Source organism: Hippichthys cyanospilos, chromosome 3 (genome assembly GCF_059441005.1).
Source record: "Hippichthys cyanospilos isolate Australia breed blue-spotted pipefish chromosome 3, RoL_Hcya_1.0, whole genome shotgun sequence".
Taxonomy (NCBI): Eukaryota; Metazoa; Chordata; class Actinopteri; order Syngnathiformes; family Syngnathidae; genus Hippichthys; species Hippichthys cyanospilos.
In genome coordinates, this window is record NC_142371.1 from 1,157,981 (window position 1) to 1,182,545 (window position 24,565).

At 38.0% G+C, this 24,565-nt stretch overlaps 5 protein-coding genes across 15 annotated transcripts; 4 read left to right on the forward strand and 1 right to left on the reverse strand.

The window, feature by feature from the left end:
• The first annotated feature begins 412 nt into the window (after positions 1 to 412).
• On the forward strand, positions 413 to 3,923 carry LOC148425339 (rano class II histocompatibility antigen, A beta chain-like). Of its 5 annotated transcripts, none has more exons than XM_088410956.1 (5): positions 413 to 637; positions 1,145 to 1,194; positions 1,538 to 1,801; positions 2,294 to 2,572; positions 2,926 to 3,923. In XM_088410956.1, exons 2-5 carry the CDS (start codon positions 1,146 to 1,148, stop codon positions 3,171 to 3,173), a joined length of 840 nt encoding a protein of 279 aa, XP_088267082.1. In that variant the 5' UTR covers positions 413 to 637; position 1,145; the 3' UTR covers positions 3,174 to 3,923. The 5 variants fall into 5 exon arrangements, with proteins under 5 accessions (XP_088267082.1, XP_088267083.1, XP_088267084.1 ...); XM_088410955.1 differs by lacking the exon at positions 413 to 637 and having other exon boundaries at positions 680 to 1,194; positions 2,926 to 3,036; positions 3,773 to 3,923; XM_088410957.1 differs by lacking the exon at positions 1,145 to 1,194.
• A 588-nt stretch (positions 3,924 to 4,511) lies between these two features.
• On the forward strand, positions 4,512 to 6,736 carry LOC148425340 (rano class II histocompatibility antigen, B alpha chain-like). Of its 2 annotated transcripts, XM_088410979.1 has the most exons (4): positions 4,512 to 4,594; positions 4,691 to 4,948; positions 5,977 to 6,258; positions 6,329 to 6,736. In XM_088410979.1, exons 2-4 carry the CDS (start codon positions 4,768 to 4,770, stop codon positions 6,457 to 6,459), a joined length of 594 nt encoding a protein of 197 aa, XP_088267105.1. In that variant the 5' UTR covers positions 4,512 to 4,594; positions 4,691 to 4,767; the 3' UTR covers positions 6,460 to 6,736. The 2 variants fall into 2 exon arrangements, with proteins under 2 accessions (XP_088267105.1, XP_088267106.1); XM_088410980.1 differs by having other exon boundaries at positions 4,552 to 4,948.
• Positions 6,737 to 7,030: 294 nt separating this feature from the next.
• On the forward strand, positions 7,031 to 9,665 carry LOC148425341 (SPRY domain-containing SOCS box protein 2-like). The gene is made up of 3 exons (XM_088410918.1): positions 7,031 to 7,496; positions 8,069 to 8,809; positions 8,893 to 9,665. The coding sequence occupies exons 2-3, from the start codon at positions 8,083 to 8,085 to the stop codon at positions 9,021 to 9,023; spliced, it is 858 nt and encodes a 285-aa protein (XP_088267044.1). The 5' UTR covers positions 7,031 to 7,496; positions 8,069 to 8,082; the 3' UTR covers positions 9,024 to 9,665.
• A 480-nt stretch (positions 9,666 to 10,145) lies between these two features.
• On the forward strand, positions 10,146 to 20,595 carry LOC148425342 (mutS protein homolog 5-like). 6 transcript variants are annotated; one of them, XM_088411491.1, is made up of 25 exons: positions 10,146 to 10,278; positions 10,482 to 10,587; positions 10,666 to 10,789; positions 11,000 to 11,080; positions 11,309 to 11,362; positions 11,654 to 11,775; positions 11,883 to 11,992; positions 12,068 to 12,103; positions 12,161 to 12,243; positions 12,336 to 12,381; positions 13,032 to 13,170; positions 13,260 to 13,322; positions 13,401 to 13,529; positions 13,609 to 13,681; positions 14,109 to 14,242; positions 14,357 to 14,437; positions 15,060 to 15,147; positions 15,221 to 15,288; positions 15,415 to 15,533; positions 15,611 to 15,737; positions 17,076 to 17,225; positions 17,420 to 17,494; positions 18,464 to 18,610; positions 18,786 to 18,997; positions 19,888 to 20,595. In XM_088411491.1, the coding sequence occupies exons 2-25, from the start codon at positions 10,510 to 10,512 to the stop codon at positions 20,003 to 20,005; spliced, it is 2,457 nt and encodes an 818-aa protein (XP_088267617.1). In that variant the 5' UTR covers positions 10,146 to 10,278; positions 10,482 to 10,509; the 3' UTR covers positions 20,006 to 20,595. The 6 variants fall into 6 exon arrangements, with proteins under 6 accessions (XP_088267617.1, XP_088267618.1, XP_088267619.1 ...); XM_088411492.1 differs by having other exon boundaries at positions 14,109 to 14,218; XM_088411493.1 differs by having other exon boundaries at positions 13,452 to 13,529.
• On the reverse strand, positions 17,943 to 24,185 carry LOC148425343 (uncharacterized). Its single transcript, XM_088411498.1, has 3 exons — positions 24,083 to 24,185; positions 21,990 to 22,157; positions 17,943 to 20,810 (listed from the first exon to the last, which is right to left on the reverse strand). Exons 1-3 carry the CDS (start codon positions 24,135 to 24,137, stop codon positions 20,578 to 20,580), a joined length of 456 nt encoding a protein of 151 aa, XP_088267624.1. The 5' UTR covers positions 24,138 to 24,185; the 3' UTR covers positions 17,943 to 20,577.
• Positions 24,186 to 24,565: the final 380 nt, after the last annotated feature.

The window sequence follows — 24,565 nt, forward strand, 5'->3', positions numbered from 1 at the left end:
CATGACTATAGGGGGAGCAGATGACTGACAGATCGAGTGACTCTGCATAATCGCTTGGCGCGATGTCATCTTGATTTTCGTATTCAAGTCAAATCCAAAGGATCAGATCCAGGAATGCAAAGGATCAGATCCACTGGCATCATTATACTCTGAAAATTCGCTAATAACCTGATTAATGTTACCAGCCGTGCGTGCAGCATGCATGTGTAGTCCCATGATTGGCGTGGAGGAAGGAAAATGCATCCCTCTCACCCTATTTCCCTCTCACCATGCAGAATAATGTCTCATTTGAACAGGTTCCCCTAGCACTACATTTGCTATTCACTGCTTTGGGGAAGTATTAGACCTCTTCTCATAAATGTTTGCATAGTTTCCCCACTTTAATACTTAATAGTGCTGTTTGTTTTCTGCTTCTTACACCAGTCAGTATTTAGATATTAGTTCTGTTGCATGGGTGACCATTGTGTCGATCGCAATCGACCAGTGGCCCGCCTGGCTATTGATAGTCGATCGCATGACATCTTCCCTGCCTGAAAGGTGAAGCAATGAGTACGTCAATCGTAAATAAGCTCAGCGAGTCAGACTCTGTCTCTGACTGCAGTTGGACAAATCTGAACATGTGAGTGACACAGCCCAGGTGTGTATTTTCATTCATAGTGTTTTATGAACCTGTAATATTACTAAACATTGTTTGGTGATATAACTGCCAAAAATGGAGATATTAATTCATGTATTTTTACATATTTGCATCAGTGGTAATCACAAACACACAGACACACACACACACACACACACACACACCGCTCCGGTAGATGGCAGGAGCTGGGCTGTTGGAAAAGTAGATCTCGGGCCAAAAGTTTGGGCAAGCCTGTTCTATTGGCACTCTGGTATTCGTTTTGGTTACACAGCTAACAAGTATAGCTGTAGTCTTCACGGCGGAAAAAAAAGCATACTACTATATGAAAGCTAGTGCAACTGGTTTGGTGTGAGTTTTTTTTCACTTGTGTAGAAAATTGGTCTTTTCCACAAATAGGGTCAACATCACGAGAAACGTCAGCATGAATCAGTTTGCTGAATTACCACGCCTTAAACTGTCAACTTTAGACTCTTGGGACTTCACTTTCACTTTTCTTTCCGTTGGCAGCATGCATATTTTCTCATCACTGTGTGTTTGTCTGGTAATTTTCAATGCAGGTGAGTGCATTTTTAATACACTATATATTTTTGTGTTTAGAAATAAAGGGACCACAACATTGGTAAAACACTGAGAATTTGTTTTTTTAATCATTAACTCTAAAAATTAACAATGACATATCTAACTTGAAATCCAAAGCCAATACTAAAGATGTTATGTCTTTTAAGTCAAAAAACATTGGTAAATTAATTGCACATATTGTATTTCATATCATCACAATGTTTGTCTTGACAAATTACAGATGTTTTTTTTTCCAACTAATTAATTGATGAAGATTGGCATCTTCATTGTATTGGTGATTTTTTTTTAAAAGACAAAATCTTTTTTTTTTTTTTGTTACAGATGCCCAGTATATGCATAATCAGGTTCACTGCGAGGGAACTGCAAAAGATGGTCATGATGCAGTTGTTGTGGATAAATCCTACTTTAAAAAGATGCTTTACCTTCAATTCAACAGCACCTTGGGAAAGGTTATTGGCTACACAAAACAAGCAGGGAAATTTGCGGACATTCTTAACACAGGCTTTTATTCACATGGCATAAAGGAAAGTTTACAAGAATGCAAGTCATGGATCAGACATGCATATGATGCCTTAGCAAAGAAAGGTGATATATTATATCTGACATTAAATAAAAGTAATTGCGACGTGACAAGCAGAGTGATTGATCACTTGCCACCGACACTTTTGTATCTTGCAGTTGATTATCGCTTATTCAAATGAATGAGTAATGATGCAAAAATCTGAATTTTACACATTGCATTATGAAAGTGTTAAGCAAGGGTCTTGATAATTGTATGAATGGATTTAATTTTATGAAACTATGACTGTGGATGGGAGGTTAAATAATGACTTCTCAGCCATGTTTTTTTAAATTTTCACATGATAACAAAGCCCTTTCTTAGAATCTGGTAACTTCTGCGGTCACACTCATGTTTTTTGGTCTTCATGGGAGAAGATGTATAATAACGAGATGTATAATAACATGTTTCCATGCAATATGGCAGAGTTCTATATTTCAACGTTATTTAATTATGACACTGTTTTATATTTAAACATACTTTCATTGTCACTTGTGATGTTCTTTGCTAATTCACAGTTGAGCCAAAAGTCCGACTGCAATTAGCAGCAGCGGACAGCAAGCATCCAGCTTCCCTTATCTGCAGTGCGTACAACTTTTATCCAAAGGATATTTTGGTGACCTGGTTTAAGAATGGCAAAAAGATTACATTTGGTGTTAAGACCACTGAGTCACTACCCAATGGCAACTGGCTTTATCAGAGGCACTCACACTTGCAGTACATACCAACATATGGGGACAAAATCAGCTGTATTGTGGAGCATGCCGCCTTTCAGAAGCCAAGGATTTATGACTGGGGTATGTACATGTAACTCTTGTATTAATTATGATAATAAAATGTTTTGTGTTTTGAAAACTGAAAATTATGAATTCATAATGAAAATGCTTTGTATAATGTTGTGATGCTCGACATGCGACACAAACAAACATATACACACACACACATTGAATGCATTTGTCAACACATTCAAGATTTTTAAACTGAGAATGCAACCTAAATGACAATGTGTGACAACATTATTTTACACCTCATTACATGACATAGAAAACACAGTTGACCTCAATAGGATCAACCTGAATGCTTCACCTTCAACAAATAACCCTAGTTTTTAAGTCAACGTGTTATGCCAGTACTGTACTTGTATTTTCAGAGCCCATGTCGGAGTCCGTGAGAAATAAGATCATTTTGGGAACGATGGGGCTGATAGTGGGTCTGGTTTCTTTATCTGTTGGTCTGATTTCCTACAAAAGGAATGCGCCTGGTAAGAGATTCATGCAGATTAGGATGAAAAAAAAGGTACTTCATTTGATTCCAGTTCTTATTTGTTGTCACTACATACATTTTTTTCTTCTTTTGGACTTCCTGGAAACTGATGTTTCAAACTTGTTTGCTGTATAAGGTACATTTTACAGGAAATTTAGAGTAGCTATATCGAATGAATTCACATTTTTTTAACAGCAAATAATTTCAATGGTTCTAAATAGGGAGTACACGTGCTACTAAGAGTACATAATGGCACTTATTATCAAGTCTAATTTGATTATTTTGAAATGCAGTGTGACATTACATTACTTTTTTTCAAATTAAGAGCAATTCCTATTGAAAAATGAATCAATTTAGAACTTAATTATTTTTTTGACTCCTCTGCAAACCATTGTATGCCTTTATTTTCTTAAGTTTATGCAGATTGTCGTGAGACGTTAGTGACACAATACTGCAGCAGACGAGCCCAAAGAAATAAAACAGATTATGGTAAACGATCTATCTGGAATTGCTGAATAAAATACGCCTACTACCACAAATGTAGTTCCGAAGTTTAATATATCAGACACGGATGGTAAAAAAGGTTTTTTTGAGGTTTGTTTGGTTTTTTTTTTCATCAAAAATTACTTTGTGCTTTGTAAAACTTGACTAGTTATGTTTGTGAACCATTGTACATGATATGGTATACCAGCTGAGTGTATGTGTGCTATGTTTTATTTATTTTTTATTTCCAGTGCAAGAGAGCATGTCAACAACAGGGGACAGCAGGGACCAGCAGTCAGGGGAATTAGAGGAGACAGAGACTCATCTGCACCATGAAAAGTCAAATGAATAATAAATATGACCAAAATTAACTAAAGTAAATAAAACTGATTTCAATTTTCCCTCTGGTCTTTTCTATGTCATGTATATATCTATAAATATAAATATATCTATCTATCTATCTATCTATCTATCTATCTATCTATATATATATATATATATATATATATATATATATATATATATATATATATATATATATATATATATATATATATTTTTTTTTTTTTTTTTTTTTTTCATACAGTTTTACATTCATTTTTCTGTGCCACCCATGAATTAAAGACATGGGGAAGACATTAACCAGCAATGCAAGGAGCCTGATAGTGATTCTGATCATTCAACTAAAACCAAAGCAATAGCAAAAATCACTGATGTGTTTAACGCATAATAATTTACACTGTTCAACCGTTAATTGTTGTACACTTGACTGGATCCTTCAATTAAAATAATTTTGGTAAAACTTTTACCAAATAGATTTAGGCGTTAAAGTTGCATTTTAAATTCATACATTCATTAAATCTGTTCCTCTTATGGAAACGAAAGTTGGCTAAGAAACCTGATTTTCAAGCTTACCAACATGGAAGTAATCATGCTTACTGTACATTTGCTGTGAAGTTTTATTGACTTTCATGTTTCTATTCATCATGAGTTGAAGGTAATTTGCAGTTAAAATGTGAAGCTCTCCACTTTCATAATCCTAATACTCAACTGCCTCGACGCGTGCTCACAGTGTAAGTATTACATTGACACATTTTCATGTGATATCTTAGTTTGAATGATAGAATGTTCTTCTGAAAAGATTTGACACAGCATTTGCTATGTTTCAGATGTTCTCAAAACAGGGATCTCCCTGTCCTGTTCTGCCAACACGGATTTTCAAGTGTGGACAGATAACGCGAATGAGATGGCATATGCTGATTTTATCCAGCAAGAAATCGCATACACTGTTCCCAAATTTATTGGTTTGGATCTAAGTTTGTTGCCACATTTAATTACATACAAAAGAGCAACCAGAAATGTCGTATTGTGCCAGAGGATGTTGATGTTTGCAGAAAGAGATGTCAAACATCTAGAGGACATAAAAGGTAAAGCATTTTTTAAACTTCTACATTGAGTTAAGTTTAATTGTTGAATCGTGGCAGAGATTTTGCCATTATAAAGAAACAACCTCATGTGGTTGAAGAGAAGAGTTTTTAGACTTTACACCTCGAATACAGTTCAATTGAGGACTTCAAAGTATTTGTGCTGTCAATGTTTGCATGAATTCCATGTTGGAACCTTGGTTTGCCACTTGGTGTGGCTCTTTCTACCTTCAGTTTTTTCTTCACTAAGTAAAAATCAAGTTATGCTGGCTTCACATCGGATTTGGTTGGAGCATAAACAAGCATTCTTTCATTCACACTTTTGGGCATTTAGGTAATTTTCGGTTGTTCCAACATACTGTAAACTGGCATACCCGGAGAAAACCCACACAAACAAAGTACTACAGGTGCCTTAAATGTAGAAGTATAAAAGTAATATTTTTGTGAACCTTTACACGGTTATTTCTTTTTTCAATACCTTTGATTAAAAAAGTGACGCAGTTTGGCATTTAGAAGCCGTTTTGATTTTCATTCTATCTTCCCTTTTGATTAATTCAACACTTAAGAAAGATGAAGTTTTGTTGGAAATGGCGGCAACGTATTGATAAAAGCCACAATAGTTTGAGTAATCGAAAACTACTCAGAAGACGTGAAAGCCTGAGCTCCGTTTGCCTGAATTTGGACTGAATTAAGTTTCACTTTCCAAGGACTTTGTGAAGAATATTGTAAATATTTAAGCACATCATAATTTTGAGATGGTTACATGGTTGGTTGTGTCGCTGTGGTTCTGCGAACTATCAAACTGATTGCTATTTATTGCTAATCTAATACCTTGCAATTTTCTGATAGCTTAATGCCAATAAATGTGATAACAGACCTCCTCACACCATGACAAAAGTTCCATTCAACTAGAAGAGTTATGAAATTATTGTATTGTTGACTTGAAAGGTTTATGAGCACTAGTGTTTCTTGAACTATAATAACCCTACATTAAATTGTGCCAATTGACTTTTCCGCTATGCCCCCTCCAGACCCACCAGAGAGCATTATCTACCTTGCAGAGGAGCTTCAGATGGGTCAAGAAAACACTTTGATCTGCTTTGTGGATCATTTCTACCCACCCGAAATCCAAATTCATTGGACCAAAAACAGCATTGAGGTTTCAGAGGGGGTATCCCACAGTCGATATTACTTCAACGAGGATGTCACATTTCACCAGTTGTCGACACTGACATTTATGCCAAAGGAAGAGGACAGGTACGGCTGCACTGTGGAGCACTCAGCTTTGGACAGACCGAAAACAAAGTTCTTGGGTAAATATTATTATAAAAATTGCACACATCAGAGCAATTACAATGTTAACTGTGTCCTTTAACATTCCAGAAATAGAGTTCAACCATCCCAGTTTTGGACCAGATGTTTTTTGTGCCATAGGCCTGACTGTGGCATTATTTGGAGTTGCTTCTGGAGTGTTTTGGGGAGTCAGAGGACGCTATGTGGCGACTGGTTTGTGATTCCATGTTGATGATTAAAATGCATATCTTTTTTAAGTCAGAGATTTCCTAACGGTGGTTCTCTCTTAAGCACGTGTTCAGCTCTGGTCCTAGGGGGCCGGAGTCAGCGTTTTCCAGACATATCTCCCCAAAACACCTGACTCAAATGAATAGCTAATCAGCTCTGCAGGACTTTCAAAAAAATCCTAATAATTTGAATCAGATGTGTTTGGGAGACAAAAATACCGGCCCTCGAGGACATAACTTTGACACCTGATGTCTTTAAAGGTTGCATGTGTAGTAGTTAGTAGCATTTGGTAGAGGTTTGATACAACAATTATACATTTACCTGTATTTGTTTGTTATTTTTACATGCCTTTTTTCTGATGGTCACGGTTATTCTTACGCGTATGTTTTGTTGCATTTAGGAAATAAAAAGTCAAAACTGGAAAAAGAGCAAAGTTTATTTAACTAATTGATATAATTATATGTTATAAACATATCATTCATATTTTACTTATCGCTATCCTGCATGTAAGGAAATATAGAGGGAGAAAAACGTTTGCGCATGCGCATCTGGGGAGAACAAAATGAGTCGGTTTGGATTCTATTTCATTTTTGTCGTCTTGTTAGTTAAAAGCCCAAGTTTGCTCCTATTTCTGTGTTTCGCCATTTTCGTCTACGTCCATTATAGAACACGTTAGCTTGACAATCCGAAATTGCATATCGGTGTTGAGACGTTGTTAGAAGCCGTATAGTGTATTTTACTGTCCATAAAAAAGGAAAAGGAAAAAAAAAAACGCCGTCCGTCAGTCTGGGCTGTCTTGTCCTCGCCGCTGGGGCAGTGCGTGATTTGGCGTCAGACGAGTCCGGGGTGATGGACAGCGCCGTGCCTGTCACGGAGGTCGTCAAAACAATTCGACAACACAGGCGGCGCTTACGTTACGGCCGTGTGGATACGCACTATAAATCCGATAAGAGTATGTGATTAAATGGACACGAGCACAAACGTACGAGGCAGACAGCCCTCGGACGCACGGAAGGCACCATCACAACAAGTAAGACTTTACTGTTATTACTGACTTGTCCATCCATTCATTTTCTACAGCCGCTTATCCTGCTAAATGCAAAACTGGATGCTATTGATTTATGGAACGACCTCTGGGTCCTGGGACCCTGCAGGGAAATCCCCATGCTACGATGTATGTTGCACGATGTGTGTTCTGAAATTGACAGTGCAGAAAATGCACAAAAACATTCAGTTCCAAGTTAGTTTGATTTTATTTTCAAAATAAAAGCAAGTGGTTGCAAAAGATTTATTTTAGTTTTATTTATCAATTTGCTTTTATGATGAACACTAGAGATCTGTGACTAATTACTGTCAAGAGGCTAAAAGTCTGACTATCTGTACAATTTTATATTACCACATATATTTATTGATTAATTTGAGTTAATTAGTTGTTGATTAATCACCGTTCTTATAGACTCTCAATGTATTTTTTCACCCGTTGCAAATGTTTCCCATTATAAAATCGGTGAGGGGTGACAAAAATACAGTGAAACATGAAAAAAATGTCCCACCTTATGTTCAATAATAAAGACTTTCTTCTTCTGCGGTAATACTCAACAGATCCATTCATCCCAATGGGTCTTTCATTTTCAACATGGCTGCATAGCAGGACAAGGAAGCATTCTCCTTCCTATGCTTCTGTTTTCTGTTCTCTGGCCGTCTCAAAGTCATCTCGACTGGAAGTCGTTTTGAACTCCTCTTCAGCTCCTCCAGGACACAGTCACTCACGCTGGAGCTCTCTCCATTGCTCTCCTCACTTCCTGCTGTCTGCCAGCCAGGAAGAAGCAACGCGATTACCCATTGAGTTTAGCAGCGACGCGGTGAGGGCTGAAAAAGGTGTGAAGGACGGGCTTCATGTGTGGGAGGTGATGTGGAAACCCAGCCACAGAGGAAGCCACGCCGTCTTAGGCATCTCCAGGAAGAGCTGCCCTCTGCAAGCCTCAGGTTATAATGTACTGGTGGGAGCAGACTGTCAGTCCTGGGGCTGGGAACTCCAAAGCAATCAACTCTGGCATGACAGACAAAGTCGGGGAGCGTACCCAGAAAAGAGGAGAATGTGTTGCACTAAAGCTGCAGAGGTTTTTCCATTAGGTCAGGAGGTGCCAGTTGCACCTTTTCCCATCCCTGAACGCATCCTCATGGTCTTGGATGCAGATGCTGGGACACTTGGATTTGTCGTCGACGGACACTTCCTCGGTGTTGCATTCAAAAATCTCCCCCGCGGGATGGAGCTTTTCCCAGCCGTCAGCAGTGTGAGAGGAGGAGCCTGCATACAACTCAGATATCTGAACGGCGCAACTCGTGAGTTTTTTATTTATGGTTCTGTGCTTAAGCTAGAAAATTACTTGAGATGATTATGAATGTACTCTCTTTCTTCTTCTCAGGCGATCCCCCGTCCCTGATGGCTTTGTGTGGACTCCGCATTCGCCACCAGTTAGGAGTACAAAAGCAAAATCAAGTGGACAAGCTTCCTCTTCCACCTGTTCTCCAATGCTACCTTCTTTCCAGTCACTAGTTTACCATGTCCACAATTACAGTAAACACTCCATCATGGTAGTTATGTTCTGGAAATAAGTGAAATCTGCTACATACAAATACCCTATTTAAATACTCTGTCGGCATTTTCTATGACACTTATTTTTTGCTGACTTCAAACCAACTTTATAATAAAAGTACTGTACTTACCTTATTTCACAATATATGTATATAAATAATCATGACCAAATATGTACATTTCAAAAATTAACTTTCTTTAGGAGTTAAACACAGGATGGTAAAATACAGACATACAAAAAGCTCTTTCCAATACCTTCAGCCAATATGACACGGATGTTGAAACTTCTCTTCTTCTCTTTCACTTTTCCAGAGATAAATGCAGTTGTGCACTGCCATCTGTCGGCTAAAAGTGTCCAGAACTGTATAACACACTGTTCTGACAAATTAAATCTTTGCTTTACTGTATTTGTTAACCACAAAAAAACAGGCTGTTTAAATTTTTACAGTATATGTTCTTTTGGGGTCCATGTTGTCGTTTCTGAATTGTATGGATTTTGCCAAAGTGATATTCCTTGATGATATTCGAATTTGCACATTGCTATTTTATATTTTTGTCTGATATTCATGTTTTGATTATGAATAAATAAGATTTTCATCAGTTTCTCCGTTTTAGTAGTATTTTCTTCACCACAAAATACTTATTCTTTCAAACTGATTGGTATTTATTGCTAATCTAATACCATCTGGAGGACTAGTTTTTACTTTAGCCATATAACACTGAAGTAACAGCATGAGTAAAATTTTGGGCTACTCCACCCACCTTATGTGAAGTATATTTTTAGTTTATTTTATAAAACAGTGAGCTTCTACCTTCATTTTTATAATTTCGGTGTGGTTAAAACAAAACGAAACTGATAACTTTAACATTTCAATTACATATATGGATGATTCAAGCGCCGGGGGGGGGGGGGGGGGGGGGGGGGGGGGGGGGGCAGTGTTATGAAAATTGTTGGAAATGTGAGTAGACCCTACCTGTAACACAATTACGCTAACTGTCACCTCCTAGCTTAGCAACAAAGTAGCACAATACGTATTTTCCCCCTTTTGTTAAAATTTTAAAAACATTTTCAAAGCCTGATAAATCGATTTCCACCTACATGAAGGATTTATGGGTCAGGTGCCTGTGTTGCCATGACAACGGTGGGAAGTGTCATATTAGCTCTTACCTGCGACATAACTGAATATCAGTTCATAGTTAGCGACACATCCACTCAGTGAGTATTTTTTTCACGTTTTGTACAACTTGACAAGCTTCATGTTGATACTTAACTGAAGGCTAGCCTTGCCAAATGTTTCACAAGTGTATTTTGACCTGAAATTCATTCCCAAGAAGGCTATTTTGTGTCCTTTGCTAATTAGTGGCTAACGTATCTAGACTGCGAGCCAAATTGTTCTTTATAATTTCACATTTTTCCAGACTACTTTCAGTAACATTATTCTGACCTATGGCGGCAATGGAAGAGCCGGAAAGAGCAAGAGGTCCCATTTTTGACTCAACAGAGGAAGAGGAAAACTCAGCTGAGGTTCAGTCCTAACGTTCAAATACCCCCAAATGAAAATCTAGTAGAGCGTAATCTCACTCAATTTCACATTCATCCTAGATTTTATTGAGTGTTTTGGCTCAACAAGGCCAAATGGGTCTCTGCTTCTATGACAGCAAAGACTCGTCGATACACTACATGGTGGATACGCCAGATAACCACGAGTTGCAGCTGCTGACCAGAGGTACATACTATATGACTTCTGTGATGATCCACATGATTTTAACTTTTCTTCTCATGTGTAGCTTTACTAAGCCAATGTCAAAGTGATCCAGTTAAATCTAACCTAAAAAAAAAAAAAAAGTTGAACAGATTGTAAGAATCCATATTTATTTCTCAGTTATCTGTGCGTAAATTTTCCCTTTTTCCTATCACCGTTTTTTCAACCATTCAGTTATCCAGGAGATTTCTCCTCAAGTGATTATCACCAGCGCAAAGCAGGAGCGCTGCATGACCCGCTTCTTGACACAACTTGGTGAGTCCGTGGGAATAAAGTGTTTTGGCAAAGAAACAGCGAATCTGTTAGAAGACTTGTCGTCATGTTGTCTTGGTGTATCAGGCAAGCAGTATTTGGGTCAAGGGAACGATATGTGGATCAGTGGAGCTCGGCATTGGCCGCCTGCAAGAATGATAAAGGATAAGGGATAGTTGTACACTGACTTGTAAGGCCTTCCACAATGTTTTTTTGTTCAATCCTTTTCAGGGTCAAATCCTGACTACAAACCAGAGGTGGTCCTTTTTCCGTATGTTGACTTTGGTGAGAATGCGTTCCTGAGTGTTTTGTGAGTATGTTCGCGCACCCACGTGTGGAGACCCGGATAGGATAATTGTGTCGTTGAATTTTGGCCATGATAATGTGCTCACAAAACACAAATTTTGGCCATGAGGTACCAATAACCCATGCATGAAATAATATATTCTATTCACAAATAACATGCCAACTAAACATGGCTTCAATATTCTACTCACTTATAACTTGGAGGTCCGGGTAAGCAATTGGCCAGAAAATGCGATTTATTCTAGTTTTTTTTGGATTTTAATATGCCAGGTCTGGAACTCGGTAAGACAAGGCTGCTTTCAGCTCATCTACCTTTTCTACCCGCCTCCATCTCAGAGAGAGACAAGTTGGCCTATATCTCCTCCTGTATCTCCTTTGACTCTCCCCTCATGGTGAACCAGCCCTCTAATGCTACACAGCATTTTGTTAAGTGCCAGTTTTATAGCATTTATGTGCTCGTCCCTGTGTCTCTAAATGTGCTTATTGGGTGGTGGGACAGCTGAGGGCAGTTGGTGCTCTTCTAAAATGTCTGGACAGGAGGAGAGTGGGAGTTGAGCTGGAAGACAGCAGTGTTGCCGTTCCTATCATGCACTTCAGTGCCTACACACTGTAAGGCCCATCTAAAAACACGCACACCGAAAGTCATTTTTTTATGTCAATTTTTCAATTTATTCCTCAATATAGTAAAGGTGTGGTGTATATTGACAAGGAATCATACAGGTAAGTGATCCACGATATAACCCTATCTCATTGACTGATCTATTATATTTGTGTCAGTGTTCTGCAGATCTTCAAATCAGAGCTTCACCCATCAGTGTATAAGCTTCATTCGGGTGAAAAAGAAGGATTCAGTCTTTATGGTGCCATAAATTAGTCCCTTCTTTGGCCCAGCATGTTACAGTAATACTGACAATGTCACAGCATATCAGCTTGTCTTTATTGTACTTTGCAGGAATACTGAACTGTTGCAGTTGCAAGTTTGGATCCAGACTTCTACGGTGGGAATCGCCAATCACAATTTAGATATTTGTTTCTGAATATATTAGACCTTTGGAGTATGTTTGAAAGTACCTGTCTACACACCCCTTTTCAAATGCTAGGTTTTTGTGATGTAAAAAAAAAAAACAAGACCAATATTAATCTTTCAAAACCATTTTTGCCACTGATCGGAAAAGTACCTGTCCAACTCAACAATCAAAAGTCATTCAAATCAGCTAAATGTTTGAAATTGTGTAACTGCTGCTGTACTGTATTATTACTATTATTGTACAACTAAAACTAGTTAAGGACCACTACATCAAAACTAGCAATACTCAAAAAACAAATCTCGCACTAGTTGTACCCACAACAAGAAACTGTAATATGAATTATATACCTGTTCATGTCCTCTATATTTATCTTGTCTTTAACTTCTACAATTTTCAATGGCTTCAATAAAGTTCCTACCTTCCCATATAAACTTTTAAAACGTAGTACTACAGTGCAAACACAAAAATCCTTTAATCATTATTATAATAACTTTTTATGGAAAAAGAATACAATAAATTTAATGCTCAACAAATTCTCGATTATAGGTATTAAACACTATACAGTTTGTGGAGCTCTTTAAACTGAAAAGTAAGTACTGTGATGTCCTCTTTTACCCCAGTCAGTGGTTCATGCGGCCAACGGTGGACCTGGCTGTCTTGCACAGAAGACAGGAAGTGATCCGCTTCTTCACGTCACCTCGGAATTCAGACGCCCTAAACACTTTGCGGACATCACTACGTAACATCAGAAACATCCCGGTACTTGTATACAAGAGCGTCTTTTTTTTTTTGCTACATCTGTTTTCATTTACTTACTGTATTTTATAAAGCTTGTTGGTGTGTTGCAGACTCTTCTGCGCAGGATGTCTCTCTCACACAACAAAGTGACAGACTGGCAGAGTCTCTACAAGGTATAACCAAATTATATGGATCATTGATGAGAAAAAATTAATTCTACTGTGTGTAGGTGACTTTTGTGTAATTTTCAGACCGTGTACAGTGCAGTATATATAAGAGACACAGTACGTCATCTTCCACAGTCCATTCAACTGTTCCGGGACATCTGCGAAGGCCTCTCTGATGACCTCAATCACATCGCCTCTCTCATCAGTCGTGTGGTGCCAGAAGAGCTCTTTCATCATTAAGGTTGCGCTTAAACATTTTACGGGCCTAATCCTTCCTGTTTCTGACACACAGGTGGACTTTGAAACCAGCGTAGCTGAGAATCGCTTCACTATCAAACCAAATGTACATCCAGCAATTGATGAAAGTGAGTTGTTTTCAAACGTTATTAAGCCAAAGCACATAATTTCAAATGTGAAATCTAACCCTATTCTATATACCTGTATAATATCACCGTTGGAGAGAAACCTCCTATGTCCAGATTCGGTCAATTTCAGTTTTTTATTTCACAAATAGATACTATGAGTCATTCCCCACATGAGTTTGTTATTTTATACACATTGACCATCAAAAGTGTTGAAAATGGCTTGCTCTCTTTGACAAAGCAATGCTAATGACTAAATAAATGTCATTTTGCTCTCCTGAAAATGATCCGAGAATTCTGCCTAACGCCAGTGATATACTGCAATGGGGATGATATTTCCTCGTATTATTTTGTGTAAAATGTGAAACATAAGGAGATTATTCTTATGTTTGAAGGAGCATTGACTTTTTCTTCCGTTTTTCTGCATCAGAGAAAAGGCAGATGGCGGGTTTATCTGATTTCCTGACGGATGTTGCAAGAAGAGAGCTGGAGCACCTGGATACCAGAATCCCTTCCTGCTGCGTCATTTACATCCCTCTGGTCCTCCTTACTTGCTCATTAACAGTATTTCCCCCACAACTGATATTTTGATTTGGCTACTGAGGATGACCCAGCATATGCATTATGAAAGGCTGAATATGCAGGCATATTGCAACTCATACATGCCTCTCCCTCCAGATCGGGTTCCTGCTCTCTATACCGCGGCTGCCTAACATGGTGGACCAGGAGGACTTCCAGTTGGAGGGGCTCGAGTTCATGGTGAGCTTAATACCAGAGCCATTTTTCAGCTGGCAAAGGCTTGAACTCACCCACAACCCAAATAAGAATTAACGCAATAGATTCCATGTTTTATTTATTTATTTTTTTAAGAATGAAGGTATCCTTCAATATCATATTGATAAAATAATTGCACCTGGAGGCAATGTTGGGTAGTGGAAGTATGCCAGAATGTCGCTCAGCTTTCCTAGCTGAAATCGTTTTTGTACATCTTTTGGCAGCAAACAACTATAGTGAAACTGTCGGCCTCAATTGCTTCAAGGCACTATTCATCAACAGTCTTTTCCACAAAATCGAAAGAAGTCTTAACGCGAACTCATCACTTTTTATGGCCGTCTCTAATAGGTTGGAATTGCTCCAAGGACATTCTCAGATACTGTCCAATTGTAATTTGTTGGGTGTAGCATCTTACTAAGAACTAAAAGGAGACAAATATCATAATTTTTGCCAAAAAATGTCAATATCTAACAGCTTAAGTTACCACATTGATTTTTCAGATGATATATATTGAGGCACTAGCTGAAACACCTGATCACTTTAATTTTGAATGTGTTTTCGCTCACATTTGTACAGCTTGTGGTCACGCATGTGTGTTGTGTGTTAGTTTCTGTCAGAGGATCGCCTCCACTACCGAACCCAGAGAACCAAAGAACTTGACGACCTCCTAGGGGATTTGCACTGTGACATTAAAGGTTGTTTACGTTCTCACAAACACAAAACATTGGATAAGATGCTTTACTGATGGTGAAGCACCTCTTTCCTCAGACATGGAGACCACTGTTATGTCTCAGCTGCAGACTGCCATCCTGGAGAGAAGTGCTACCCTATATAAGGTTTTTGTGATTTTCTGTATGTATGTAATAATGGGCATACATTATTGCAGAAGCTGAATTTTATTCTTAGTCCAATGTTTTAAGTACGACAACAGTTCCTCATCTCCGATTGTTCACATTGTAAAGGTTCTGGACCTTGCTGCTGAACTGGACTGTCTGATGGCACTGAGTAAAGCTTCCCAGGAGTATGGCTACACCTCACCCAAGCTAGTAAACCGCAACGCAATACTGATCAATCAGGGCAGGTTGGCACTTGTCCCATAAAACGAAATATTTGAATGATTGCCGAGTCCAGTGAGTATTGATTACCCTTACCCTTCAGACACCCGCTGTTGGAAATGTGTTCGCCTGTGTATGTGGCCAACTCGTTCGAGAGCTTTGAGTCACAGGGTAGAATCAAGGTCATCACTGGGCCCAACTCGTCTGGAAAGAGCATCTTTCTCAAGCAGGTGAAACAGTTATTTTAAGAGAAAGGAACCAAATTACTTTAGGGGGAGGGGGGGGGGGGGTCAAGCCAAAAGGTTTTTATTTTGTACTATATTATGTTCTATGTATGTAGTCCCACTGTTTTAAAAATGATACATGTATTTAGTTTGGTATTGTTTTGTGGGTTATAAATTAAGTAGCAAAATGTAACCGTTTTTATCCATCTCATGGGGCGGTCATTTTGTCACATTCTGCTCCCTTTGTCTGGGTTTGATCACGTCACGTTTGCAAACTGAACCATGATTGGTTGTTAACTGAGCCCTGAGCAATTCATTTGACACCAAGTGGCAAAATGGACATGTGCTGAGATAAAGAAAAATTAGTTACCGTAATTTTGCTACTTCATTCATACGCCACAAAAGAAATAATAACAAGAATGCTGGTTTTACTCTTGTGGGGTCATATAAAACATATTATTATGAACATTTTTTTTAAATTTTCCTTTTAAACATACAATTAAAATAATATTGCCATTGTATGGTGCAAATACAACAAATATACAATGCATGTAGAAAACTCCAAACATAATATATTTTAGCCATGTAATGAGCTCTTTGCAAGTACCGGTAATCTTTTACAATTAAAAAAAGAAAAATGTGTACATCATAGACATACAATACATCATCTTTAAGTCTTCTTACGGCAGCCAATTATAGAAAGTCTTTAATATATGACACTTTGTACATTCATACTACAGATATGAAAAAAATAAGTAAATAATCTAATGAACAATCTGGTCACTTTACATTTTGGTTATTATAATATGCAGGTGGTAATATATCAGTGTTGGTATGAGCATATTTCGTTAAAGATACAAGAAAGAGTCAATCCCCCAAGCCACCATATAAAGATGAATAAGTCTTGCAGGGAGCTCAGAGTTTATGATGGAATTCTTTGCCTGCAGCAGCAACATAACCCAAATTTGTACACCAACACAGTACTAATATCATAAATACAGTAAAAAATTGTGTGATACATTATTGTGAAGTAATACATTGTTCCACTATTTAAGTTTTAGAAGCTTGTATTATATGCGCCATAGCAGAAACACTCATGTTAATGTTGCTCCCTGCTCTGCCTTGTATTTAGGATTCATCACTTCCAACAACTTCATTACAACACAAAAAACGATAAAGCATGATTGTCAATAGCCTAGTTTCTCCAATCACATCAAGTATATCACTGTTTTATCTGTAAATTTGCAAACAGTGTTCATGTTGTGACGTCCCCTGCTCAACCTCATAATGTTATGTTTAGATTACTTTTTTCCCATATGTCATTTGTTGATATGTTCTTACTAGGTCGCTTTGATTGTGTTCATGGCTCTCATTGGCTCCGATGTGCCAGCCAAGAATGCGGAGATAGGCCCAGTGAACGCAATATTTACCTGTATGCCAGGCAGAGAGTCTGTGTCTGTGGGGCTCAGTACCTTTATGATTGATCTTAACCAGGTTGGTATATACACACACGCACTAATTTACACTGTAGTGAAGTACTGCATGTGTGGAAACAAATTAAATTCCATTACATCCCTCATCCAGTTCTACTGCACCCACTCTCCAACTGTCAAAATATTTTCACAGCCCACAAATACACCCATGCAATGCGACAACAGATGAACAGTTTTATTTTTCAATTTTTCCAGATGGCCCAGATACTCAACCGCAGCACAGGCGCCTCATTAGTTATCGTCGATGAATTTGGAAAAGGGACAAACACTGTAAGAAGAGGAACACATTTGCCTACATGCACAGGGACACATCCTCATTAACACAAAACTCTTGAAACCAGCCGGCATGTATTATTCATTCTTCCTAAGATGTGTCACTGACCATTTGCAAACATTTGCACAACCTAATGAGATCCACAAGCGCCGTATCCATAATTTCACCTTTCAAGGATAACGACACTTAGTTTTGATAAGGTTTTCAGTTGGCAATATTTAGTTCAGTGAACGCCAGGATAATTTTCCACTTATCCATCCATCCATTTTATGTACCACTAATACGCATAGAATTTCTCAGAATACAGTATTTTAATTACATTACACTGTAACTGTGCTGATCTTTTTCAAATTAACTATCATTTCAGAATTTGTTAAATGAATCTAGCAAATAAGTTAAATCATTGAATATAAAGAAATTAAGTAAACAAAAAAGAAACAAATATTTATGGTTTCAATCATTCATTTATTTAAAGAAACCCCTTAAATAAAACTTCACACAATGCAATATAAATTTACAACATCTTCATGAGCTTACATTAGTTGTTCTACTAGCATTAGTTGAACTGCTTTCTCTGTGTATCTGCATTAACATGCGCAGGAGGCTGTTTTTGTACAAAAGAGTGAGTTCTGCCTCGGAGACAACACAAATGGGAGCTTTAACGCTTTATTACTGGCAAGCGCTCCGTGTCTCGGAGGCAACATTTGCACCTGAATACTTGCAGATCTAAACAACTGCAGACTTTTTATTAGACATTTTAGCTATATCTACATGCACTTATATTGCTGTTGTTAAACTATGCATGACTAAGGTATTTTAAAAAAGTTATGGATAAATATAAAAGGTTTTCTTTTAAACAAAAATCTAATTTAATCAAAGAGCATTCTCACATTTGAATTGTTTAGACTGAGCCATGTCAAGCTTTCAAGGCTTTGCCTGATTATTTCATTTTGACTTCTCTATAGGTGGATGGTTTGTCCCTGCTTGCTGCAACCATATCTCACTGGCTGAAGAAAGCTCCAGTTGATGTTCCTCACATCCTGCTGGCCACTAACTTTCACAGTTTGCTACAGCTGGGCATCTTACCCACTTCCAGCCTGCTGTCTCCTATGGTACTGGCAGATGCTCTCCTTGCAATATTTAAAGAGCAGCCTGGAGCATTTGAATGCAGTAGGAAGCTCTATGCTAAATAATGTGCTGCAGAGCTTTGGAAACCACAGAAGCATCCATTGAGTAAGTCGAAACAATTGGCTTCAGCTCATAACGATGTGGATGTTTATGTTTCAGACACTAGAGACAGCAGTAGATGGAGATGAGTTAGTGTTTCTTTACCAACTGAAGGAAGGCATCTGCCAGTCCAGTTACGCTGCCAATGTGGCAAGGTTGGCTGGTCTGCCTGACAAGCTTGTACAGAGAGGGGTGGAAGTGTCTGAGCTCTACAGGACAGGAAGAGCCATCAAATGTGTTGACAGTGTATCGTCAGATGAGCAAGCCAATAGGTTTGTCCGATTCTTGTTTAGCCAACATAATGTTTCTTGTTTTTCATTTATTTAATCAGGTTCAATCAAAGAAACACATGCAGAACTTTTTTTGGCCCAAGGAAAAAAAATCAATTATATACAATCAATTATATATAATTTTAAACATTCTTTTGAAAGAACAAATTGAACTTCATGTTTTCAAATCATTTTCAAAAGAATTCCACACATTTACTCCTTAAATGAGACACTGTAAGATTTAGACCATTTTTCATTAATATCATTAAATTATATTGCATGGGGGGTGGCACTTCTCCGGAGACTGCCATGTTTGTTATAGCTACAGACAATGGTAAATGCATCACCTCGTGCTGTCCGTCATAAAAAAAAAAAAAAAAGAACTGTCTAATCTTACACAGTGTCCCTTTAAGACACATCTTCGCTTTATGTTAGCCCTTGTCTTGTGCTTTTTGGGGACATCTGTTCCCCTCTGATTGTAACTAGTATCTTTATTTTCATACAGCTTCTGGATACTCTCACAAAGTCAGTTATTATGTCCTTTAGACATTATTTGTGTATACAATCAAACTAAATCATAACATTTCAAAGTATCGAATTTGATTTGTTAGTTCGATGTATTTAGCTCAATGAATGATTCTTATAGCTCTTTTTCTATAACCTTAAAAATAGGATAAGTATTTGTTTTATATGTATTGCCCCAAAATTCAATGCTATATATCATATATAGAATTAATAACGAGGCATAGATTGTGTATAATTATTTGTTGTTCAGGAGATCCTCAATTTTACAAATAATAGCTATAACTTGTGACATTTATTTTAACATTATCTACGTGGCTTCCAACAAAAAATGGAATGTGTATAAGCCAACCGTGTTTGTGTTTTGATAGATACAAAACTCTGGTGGAGAGATTCATGAGCTTGGACTTGGACGATGAGAATCTGGATTTGCAGCGCTTCATAAAAGAGGAAGTTCTTCCCTTTGCTGGAGAGATGCCAAATACCTGAACTGTCCTGCTGTGTCACAAAACAAGGTTCCAAATACTCAAAAGGAATTCTAAAGCTTTTGAAGTTGCTGTTCAGTTTGTTTTACATGGTATGAAGTTTAGAGGTTAGCAGCACAATTTTCCAGTACATTTCCTTAAGTGAGTAAATGTTGTTATTTTTATTGGTCATTATTTAGTTAAGGAGGAGGGAACAAATTCATTTGAACATATTAGTCCCACTAGAGCATCTGATTCTGGCCGACATGCAATTAATTAAAAAACCAAGTTAAACCTGAGAGTAACTGTTAGAAAAAAAGGCCCCAAAATATTAAACCTAAAAATGTTTGTGATACAATAATAATCCTCATCATCAGAATACTAAAAACCATTTAATACTACTCAATTGTATTTTTCCCTATGTTTTGTCTATTGCCTGATGGGACAAGTTGTAGACTAAATTAAGACAAATGTATCCAGCAAAATTGTTTTGAATTTGTTTTGCACCAAACCTTTTAAAAACCTCTGGTATAGCTGTTGTTATCGTCACCATGTGGTTGTAGTTCATCCTTTTTTTTCACAACTGAAGAATACCAATTAAATAAATGTTGGCATCAAGGCTCCTATAATGTGCCACGATATTAAGAATGTCACAGCTACACACAAAAGTGTGTCTGCTGTAGGTTTCAACCCAGTATTGCAGAAGGGGGTGTCACAGCAGTGTTTGGTCATAACGAAGACGGTGTTGTTGGAGAAGAGCTCCACAGTGGTCTCCACGTTACACTCCTCTGCTTTTGCACAGCCGAGTGTCTTTACATCCAGGACGTCAACTGAGGGGGAAACGACTTTAAAGTATTCCATCAATTGGTAATACAACACAATTAAAAATGAAGACTAAAGCAATAATCATTGTTTTAAGTCAGAAGCCCCTTAATTAATGAGTTTATTTTAGCATTTAAGGGGCCTTGAAAATCTAAGAGCCCTCGCAAATTGCCTGTGTTTGCTTTATGGTAAGTATGCTCTTAATCCAGCTTAAGGTCCATTAACTGTACTCGTACCCTTGTTATCCTCACTAGTATTAAGAAAAGCACTAGTGGAATGTATAGACTGGTAGGCCGGGGCAGAGGTACATGGTGATCAAGGGGGGCCACAGTCAGTCTTTTGGCCATTCCCACACTGAGGGGTAAATTTTGATATTTGTGATTTTCTTTCATTTTGAACATGTGTGCAGTATTCTTAGACCCCGTCATACCTGCCAGTTTTATATGCAAACGGAATATTTAACTTTCAATAATAAAATCATCAAAACGATTTTATTCAATGAAACCATGACTGTGCGTGCAACCCTGAGCCACCACACAAAAATTTCTGGCTACGCCCCTGCTAATAGAGCAAGATGATGTCAATAAGGAGGTAAAACAGCGCACTGGTTGACATTTGGGTGCTACTAATACAACTGCTGATATGCCACTAGTTAACATTCTTGTACTTCACAAGTAGGAGCACGCAGTTGGCAACTAACGCATGGGCTTGCCTCTTTATTAGTGTCAGGGGCGTAATCAGACAATTTTCAGTGGGGTGGCCAGGGTGACAAAGAGAGAGATCAACAAAGAGAGGGGTAACTTTGTGTGCATCCGTTATCCTTTACCGTACAATCCATAGCAAAACAAATTGTTTAAAGTTTGCATTTCTTATTTAGATATGTAATTAAGGTAAAAGAATCCTGCATCTGTGTGAAATTGGCAGAAAAATATTTCAAAATTTTCCCCTCGTTATGGGGGTGGCCACAGGCTGACGAAAAGGCCACCCCTGGCCACCCTGTCGCTGCGTCCCTAATCAGTACCGAAACATTATAATCAAAGTCAGAAAAAAAAGTTACTAATATGAAACTGTTGTACCCATGTGCTAAATTGTCTAAATAGTATTACATGGCCCTTAAGATTGATGTCAAGGACATAAAAAAAAAAATGCTCAAATGGCTTACCATACAATGCATGTACACAACGCACCTGCTTTCCCGCGGCCCGTGAAGCATCGCTCCCCTAGGCTACAGTTGGTTTCTGTGGTGTAACATGCGTCCCAGAAGCCCAAGTCACAACGGAAACACTGCAGCAATTCCTCTTCTTCCTCAAATGCTGCTGCCTCCATCATCTGCTCTACCTGCTCCTCTTCCTCACCTGGGCCCAAACAGGTACTTTTTACCAACTCACTCTTACATACAGTGGGCAAAGTAGTGAGGTACATTTTAGTCCAGCATTCTCTCAGAGAGAACTGGTTTAGTCTTTATTATCTGGAATGTATTTAGGTGATTTGTGTTGCTCAGCTTTTGGAGTTTTGGCAGCAGCCTGTTTTAATAACTAGACAGATGCTGGCACAGAACAAAACGGATGGCATCATGTAACAAGTCCTTACCCTCTCCAAAAATGCACAAAATAATTAATCTGTTGTCGTGAATTTGCTCCAAAAGTCCCGGCTTCTTCCCTTATAATTAGTGATTTTTTGCTCTGAGGGTAAGAGACAAAACAGCTGTTAGGATTTGGAACAATATGGGATTTTCCCAGCAATTGTGGTGTGTTTCTTTCTCAAGTGTATTGATTGTTGAGGAAGCCTTTATTTGAACAAATGCACTAAACAAGACCAACGTCGGTTCTTCTGGTTGATCCACAATTCAGGGATTGACTCCCACAGAAATAAAACAAGATACCTAAAATCTCAATTTGTATCCGCATATACACACCTCTCAGAATAAGTTAGGGATATTGTTTTTTGCATGAGTGTGTGTGCGCTACATGGTGAGACCATTTCTTGGAAAACAAAATGAGGTGTGTCTATCACTCTAATTATTAGAGAGAGGGAGGCGATTCCATTAGGGCCTAATACAATTGCCTCCCTGTCCCCCAAATCTCTAAATTGAAACAAATACTGTATGTATGACATCCGCAGAGGCTCTCACAATATCCCCAACTCAGAGGGAATGGTATATGTACTGTATATTAAATTGATATTTACGGTACCGGTCTAATGTATGGAAACACCTTCAAAGTGGTCTCAAACCTACTAAGAGGTCAAAACATCCTTGAAAATGCACTGCTGGGATCTGAAAAGCCGTTGCAGGTCATAAAGAAAAATTCACATCATTAAGCTAGCTGAGAAAATACTAAGCTCTGCAATACTGTCTTCCTGGTAAAGAATTGCTTACTTTGACTCTTAAAATTAGGGTTAATTTTAAATGCCGGGGGAAAAATAAAAACATTGAATTTGAAGGTGCTTTCAATCATATTTTGAAAAACATTATTTTTCAGAGTCACTCAGATTGACGAATGGAGGAGCCAGATGGGACTCTGGAGCTGTGTGTTGCAAACCCCTGAAGACCCCTTGAAGACCACTAAAGTTCCTGATTCAGGTTTGCCATCACAGTGACAGATTTATTCTCCTTTTTGAAATTCATTGTTGCACTGTTATTTTATAGTATGACTATCACATACTTTAAATCTTAAAATAACATTGAAAAGGGAAAATTTTAATACCGCTTGATCAGTGATTTATGTGTGAGATAAGGTTAGAGTCTTAGAGGCCATTTAGTTGCTGCTTGAGCTCATGGGATGATTGCCGTAAACTCCTCATCTGTCCTCATCTCATTAGCCGGAGCAAGCTCTGACCCTCTCTCAGTGGAAACAATAAGGCATTCTTTCGCCAGCATTTCTAAACATCTTCAAATTCAACTTGATCTTACTTCAACTGTCAATGTATCTAGTCACTTCAGTGATCGAAATATTATTTATAATTGGGCAGATTATTTCAGATTTTTGATTTTTGTTTCTCTTTTTACACTTAGGCATTCAGTTCAACATAAAATTAAATTAGAAATGCATATTATTCTGTATGCTGCTTTAATTTGACTATGTGGTGAACGAAATGGGATACTTACAGTATAAAGTGAGCGTCACATGAGTGTAAACACAAATTAATGGAGGCTTGCACTCTGCTAGAATTTACTACAAATACCAATTCACTAACAATATACGCAGCGGGTGGGATCCTACGAATACATAACTAAAGTGCCTGAGGCCTGCTGATGTTTCATTTCCAGATGTTGTCTTACCTTGAGCATACATGAGCATCATGACAGCCAAAATACAAAACATTAGTCCTCTCATTGTCAGCAGAATATTTTTCCTGTTGTTTCCACCGCGAGGGCTGCAAAGTTGACCGGAGGGTTTCAAATTGGATTAGTCACTGATGCCTCTGCTTTCCTATCAGCACTAATCAGTCGCTGTATACCTGAAAAACAACAACCGGCTCAACAATTCACTACTTGACCAACGGGATGATGTTGTGTTGATTTCAATTTCATAATTGCCATTTGGTTTATTAGTACTTTCAACATGTTTGACAGCAGAAATGGCACATTCAAGCTCTCTGTGAGGAGTAGGAGGATAATGGCAAAGCTTCTTCCTCATTATACCAAATTGTTCTGTTGTAACCAAAGTTAAATGAACATTTTCAGGCTGGTTGCTTCTCGCCATCACACACTTTTTTCTTTTTTTTTTCACGGTTTGTGTGTCTGTTTTAGAGCAGCAAAACT